This window comes from Microcaecilia unicolor, chromosome 6 (genome assembly GCF_901765095.1).
Source record: "Microcaecilia unicolor chromosome 6, aMicUni1.1, whole genome shotgun sequence".
NCBI lineage: Eukaryota > Metazoa > Chordata > Amphibia > Gymnophiona > Siphonopidae > Microcaecilia > Microcaecilia unicolor.
In genome coordinates this window covers 335,956,769-335,962,768 of record NC_044036.1, presented here as the reverse complement: position 1 = coordinate 335,962,768, position 6,000 = coordinate 335,956,769, and the positions used below count along the sequence as shown (strand labels likewise).

The 6,000-nt window shown below is 46.5% G+C and overlaps 1 protein-coding gene across 2 annotated transcripts in view; it reads right to left on the bottom strand.

Annotated features, from left to right (window-relative positions):
• Window positions 1–439: 439 nt before the first annotated feature.
• The window catches only part of SOX9 (SRY-box transcription factor 9), a 53,569-nt gene continuing 48,008 nt past the window's right edge, over window positions 440–6,000 (bottom strand). The window contains exons 2-4 of one of the 2 annotated variants that reach the window (XM_030208525.1): window positions 4,329–4,763; window positions 2,444–2,697; window positions 440–1,369 (exon numbers count right to left, since the gene is read on the bottom strand). In XM_030208525.1, coding sequence (XP_030064385.1) covers window positions 582–1,369; window positions 2,444–2,697; window positions 4,329–4,756 — 1,470 coding nt within the window. In that variant the 5' untranslated portion in view covers window positions 4,757–4,763 and the 3' untranslated portion in view covers window positions 440–581. Of the gene's footprint in view, window positions 1,370–2,443; window positions 2,698–4,328; window positions 5,228–6,000 lie in introns of those variants that run through there. The other variant, XM_030208524.1, reaches the window with a different exon arrangement.

Below are 6,000 nucleotides of genomic sequence, written 5' to 3'. Positions count from 1 at the left end.
GACCACTCGGTGGCCTGTCTGTTTTGTCATTAAACTGATAGAAGAGATAAGGAAACAAGATGTCTCTGTACAAAAATACCTTTGATTGCAAGAAAGCTACTTGCTGCCTCTACTGTGTCACTAGAAAAGTTTTTGTGGCTGGAAAAATAAGAACTTTTTATTTTTAGAAAAAAATCTCTAAAAAGTAATGTATAAATCCCCACACGAATGGTAAAGAATCATACACAGTACATACTAGAATCTTTAAAATAGAAAACTTTCCTCACAGAGGACTTTGTTTTTCCTTTAATTACTTCTAAAAAAAAAAAAAAAATGCTTTACAAATTCAAACATAAGCAAGGGCCTGGAGCCTTCAGCTGGGTTTTGCTCTTCGGACTTTTTTAACCACGCTTGCCTTGAATGAAGGTCATATCCAGGTACGGAATGTACTCCTTCTATACCAAGTTGAGTTTTTTTTTTTTTTTTTTTTGCTGTGCTGGTCCTCGATACTTTGAAAGGATGGCTGTAGTGCAGGAGGGTCACACGTACCTCAGCAAGTTTCACCCACTGTCTTACGTTAAAAGTCTTACGGCGTGTCCTCATTATGGTCTGGTCAGTTGTGTGTAGACTGGTTGTTCCCAGTGCTGGGGGCTATGGGTCTGGGGGATAGAAGGCACCCCTGTAGTGTCTGCAATGGGGGTGTACACAGGACGCTGGCTGGGGTTCATATACGTGAAAGTGGAGTACAGGCTGGAGCTCTGGCCGGCGGCATGACTATAGTAAGAATTGGAGTTCTGGTGATCGGTATAATCATACTGAGAGCGAGTGATGGTTGGATAGGAGGAACCGTAGTGCTGCAGGTTGAAAGAGCTGTAGTTGACTTGCTGGGGCGACTGTTGCTGCTGCTGTTGCTGCTGCTCACTGTAATGGCTGGGGCTCAGTTGCTCTGTCTTGATGTGTGTCCTCTGTTGGGACTGAGCCTGCTCGTTGCCCAAGGTAGTCAGTGTATGCTGCTGTGGCTGCGGTTGAGGCTGCTGCTGTTGTGGCTGTTTGGCCATCCACGCGTGGCCCGCTCCAGTCTGTGTGGCAGATGTGCCACTGATTCCATAGCTGCCTGTATACGTGATTTGGCCACCTTGACCATGGGTGGCTGGAGCTCCAGGGTGACCGTTGGGTGGGAGGTACTGGTCAAACTCGTTGACGTCAAAGGTCTCAATTGTAGAGATGACGTCGCTGCTCAGCTCTCCTATGTCCACATCTCGGAAGTCGATGTGGGGCGGTTGCCTTCCTCCTTCCTGCAGAGGGCGCCCTTCTCTTTTCAGGTCAGGTTTTCCAGGTTGGATGTCTGTTTTGGGAGTGGTGGGGGGAGTGGGTGGCCCTTGGGACTGACCTGATGGGATTTAAAAAAAAAAAAAAGGAAATAAACCAAAATGTTGTTTACAAAATGCTCGCTATGGGCCTGATTCATTGAGACCTTTTCTCCCACTACGGCAGTGCCCCTCAACCCAGTGCTCGGAGCACACTAGCCAGAATATACTTAATAGACACCAAGGATGCAGTGCATACAGATCTCATACTTATTCGCTGTGGAGATTTTGAAATCCTGACTAGCTAGGTATGCCCTGAGTAGAGACGCACTGCACTACAGAAGTAGTTTTGTAAGGGGCTGCCTAGTTAAGTGCCTTTTAAGGCTATTTTAGAAAGAAAAGTATATGCCTGCCTCACAGCATAAATGGCAGGCACAGACATTTATATCAGCCCTAGAGCTGATGGAAATTCTGTGCACATGCCTGGAAATAATCTACCCATGTACTTGCACATTCTGCCCGAATTCCAGCCCTTTGCACGCCGTCATTTCAAAGCATGCATTTTTGTGCCGGTCAGTATTTTAGAAGAAGTTATAGATGCGTGTATATGGCCACATCAGTGCGGAAGTGACCACAATACCAGCAAAGTGGGGTGCACGCTGTCTCACTTAAAGAAGCTGCCCTTTAATAAAATTATGCTCCATGCCTACTACAGGACAAAAGCTTAGTAAGCCAAGCCCTCAGTTATGGCTGTTCTCCTCCAATTCATTCATGACATGGATTAACCTTTGCTGAGGCTGGTGTTTCGTCTTTACGCTGATATGCTTTACTGCATGCACCCATGTTATATTTACCAGCTCTTTTATCGATTGAAAAACTAAAGACCAGTACACTGCTATCAAAAGTTGTTATACAACTCTTGATAACTTCACAAATCATTTGCCTGAAAATTCTTTTCCCTTCATTATTAAACCTGCAGAGGACCCTTTTCCGTTTCCCATGCAAAGCTCAGTCTTCTCTCGTTTTGCAGCTGAAGGTGAGCCTTGCCTGCCTAACAGCCTTAATAAAGGACTTTATTTATTAAGGCTCTTGAGCAGTTGTTTAAACAAGGCAACGCAACAGGTGCCCTGGAAACATTTCCAGAAGTCTTTACTTACCGGAATGCTCCCCGGGAGAGTGAACCTCGCTCATGCTGGAAGCGGAATGGGGGGAATCAGCCTGCAGAGCTTTGAAAATGGCATTCGGGGAGATGTGAGTTTGTTCAGAGCCTTCCTCCGAGTCAGTCTGTCCGTTCTTTACCGACTTTCTCCGCCTGGGCTGGTATTTGTAATCAGGGTGGTCTTTCTTATGCTGTATCCGCAGCCTCTCGGCCTCTTCAACAAAGGGACGCTTCTCGCCCTCATTTAGCAACCTGAAGAAAACACCAATAAGCCTGTCAGATTACCCCCTTCCATGCCAACATGACACTTTTAAGTAAAAGGCTTTGGCGACGTGGGCAGATGAGAGGGAGGATTTGCAAATCTGGATTACAAAGACTAGAAGAAAAAAAAAACACATTGAAAAATACAGAAATTCTGCTCTGCGCTTGCTAAGCCTCTGCAGAAGTGGAGCTGAATAGTGACTCAGCTAGCCACCAAAACTGGGTTTCCCTCACGTGCATTTTAGTGGTACAGTGGCAGCCCAAAAGAACATTCAAATAACCTTCAGCTAATGGATTGCAGGAGCTCTCCTAACAGTTGTCAGCCCAAGGGTTAGATATACTCTTTCCGATAAGATACATAATGAAGGAAAAATAAACGAGGCACACAAATGAATAAAACAGTCAAGATGAGAACTGGTTTAGGATCCCTCACACATGTAGGAGTGCAAATAGCAAGGAAGACTCTTCTGCAGCCTGTATTCTGTTCTGCAAATTCCTTGCATTGGTTTACCTCCCAAATATCCCCAACCACCAGACTCCTCCCTACCAAAGAACCCGGGGGCACCGCTTCCTCTCTCCCCACCATGTTAGGCGAAAGTCAACCTCAAAACCAGAGAGAATCAGAGCAGATAATTTGATTTGACTGAAGGTGAAGAGGCCCCTTTGCAACTCTCCTCAACCTCCTCATCCTTACCCCTTCTTACCACCAGGGTTACCAATAAACCATGCCCAGTGAGATTTGCACCCACATTGCTTTATTTCTCTGAGCTGTGCTTTTCGCAGCAAGAAAATGTGGGGCTGCTGGGAAAGACAGACTTCCCCAAAGGTTATGAGTAGGGCACTAACTATATTTTTGGAGTCATGTTTCACAGTGGCATATGGGGACATAGTTATCAACCTGGGGTACAGTTAAATATAAGCTATTTTATCATAGGTCTCATTTCATGCAAAGAAACCTAGTTACTAATAACAGGTTAACGATAAAACAACATGTTTTAATGGTATCCGACGTTGATAACTTCCCCTCTTAATGTTTCAGATTGTCTAGTATTATACTTTGTCATCCATTTTCAGTTAATCTTAGTAAGGCAGAATTAAAACAATGAATAAACTTTAAAAAACAGCTGTCTCAAACACCTACGTCTCTCCTTAGGTTTGCCTTTCCCGCAGAACTTGCAGGAACCACACCAAGATTTCCTGCCGCAGCCCTGCAGCCTGTAAATCCTCCGGCTATAAAAGACTGGCAGAAAACTCCCACCCCCGCTGCTGTGGCCCCGTCCAGTGCCAACTTTCCAGAAGGATTTGAGGGGTGCTAAACTCAGCAGAAATTACCCCTGACTGGGGTGAAGGCGTTTGCTCGGTATTGAAGGTATCATCAAGCCCCCCCACAGCACCCACAGAGCTGGTGCATATGCCAGAAGACCTGGAAGGAATCATAGGTGGCAACTTTTCAAAATACCCGGAGATGCCAACTAAAGTCACTACAAATTATCTCTCCCTGAATGAGTCTGTCCGATACGGGGCTAAAGTAGGGTAGTGGCACCTATAGAGGGAATTTAACTAAAGTTGATCCCCTCCCCCTCCCATAGTGTAAGGTTGCTCAGAGAAAGGCACGGACTTACCTCCAGAGCTTGCCCAGGGTCTTGCTGAGTTCTGCATTGTGCAGGTGGGGATACTGGTCCGCTAGCTTCCTCCTGGCAGCTTGAGCCCAGACCATAAAAGCGTTCATGGGTCTTTTGACGTGGGGCTTGTTTTTACTGGACCCGTTGACCCGGACCGGCATGGGCACCAGAGTCCAGTCGTAGCCCTTCAGCACCTGGCTCACGGCCTCTCGGATGCAGACAGGGAACTTGTCGTCCTCTGCTTCTTTCTTTAGGTTGGGGTCGCTCTTGGAGAAGGTGTTTTCCTGGGGCCGGGTGTTCTCGGTATCCGATCCCGAGCCGGACGGGCAGGGGGACCCCGCCGACTCCTCCGACATGGCCGGGCTGGGCGCGCAGGGGATGCACTTCTGCTCTTCGGTCATCTTCAAGAAGGGGTCAAGGAGATTCATGCGAAAACTTGGAAAAGAAAAACGACCGGTGAGAAGGAAACGGGAAGCAAAAAAAAAAAAAAAAAAGGGGGGGGGGAATAAATGGGGAGGGGGGCTACCGGGCTTTCACTTCAAAAGGTGCAGGTCAGGGGAAACAAGGGGAAAGCGTGCAGCAAGATTTTGCAAAGAAGTTTCGCTCCTGCACTTGCCCAGCAGCAACCAAGAAAAAAAAAGAGTTAAAATGCACAAAAGTCAAAAATGTAAAACAAGTCGAGCTGGAATGCATAAAGTCGAATTTCCCGAGGAGGTGCACAAGTCCTTAACTCAGCAAGCGAAAGTGGAATGATTTGTTTAGCTTAGTTTGCAGTCCTCCGCTCGGCACAGCCAAGAATTCAAAACTGCTCCCGCACCTCTGCGAGCTGCGCCAATAAATACTTCTCCACTTTGCTATTTTCGGAGGAGAGCTCAGGCAAGCGGAGGACTGGCGCGCCCTTGATTGGCTGCTGTGCGCAGCGGGGCGGGGCCGGGCGGCGGAGCGCGTCCCGAAAGTGGGCGGGGGAAGGGAAGCAGACGAGAGCAGAGGGGGCGGGGCCGGGCTGCTTCAGGTTTCTGGGGTTGTGTGTATGATAATCTGGAAAGCAAATTATTCTTTTTGTTTGTCTAGACAGATTTTATTGTTTTCTGCGGGGCAGAGGAAATGAAGTCTGCTTTTTCCTTTGAAAAGATGCAACACAGGTGAATAAAAGAAGCACAGCTTATACTATGATACATTTGGCTCTCTTAGCTGTAGAGCTGCAAAGAATGATGGACGTTCGTGCCAAGCAAAGCAAATCGGTTCGGTCACTTATGGTCACTGATACGCGCATTAGTGTGTGTTTGTGCGCGTGTGTGATTTATACAAGAGGGTGTCAATCTTGGATCCATTTCCCACAGTGCAGTAGTACTTTATAGACTGACTTATGAGCATGTTGATAGTACTAGAAAAGTTTTTTTTAAATTAATTGTTGTTGACTGTTAAGGAGGGTCAGGATTTAACACTATTTTTTGAGTGTGGGAACAAACATTTAGGACTCTAGAATGATTTATATCCGCAATAAGCAAGGTCAAAATGCAAACTGGATCCGCAGACAGTCACTCTGGACAGACAGCTTGCCTGGTAGTGGCTTATATCACTTCTTCAGCCAAACAGCTCTGGATAGCTGTAAGAATCACAATTCCGCAAAACTTTGTTAACTAGCATTCCATTAGTAATTGCAATTTATACA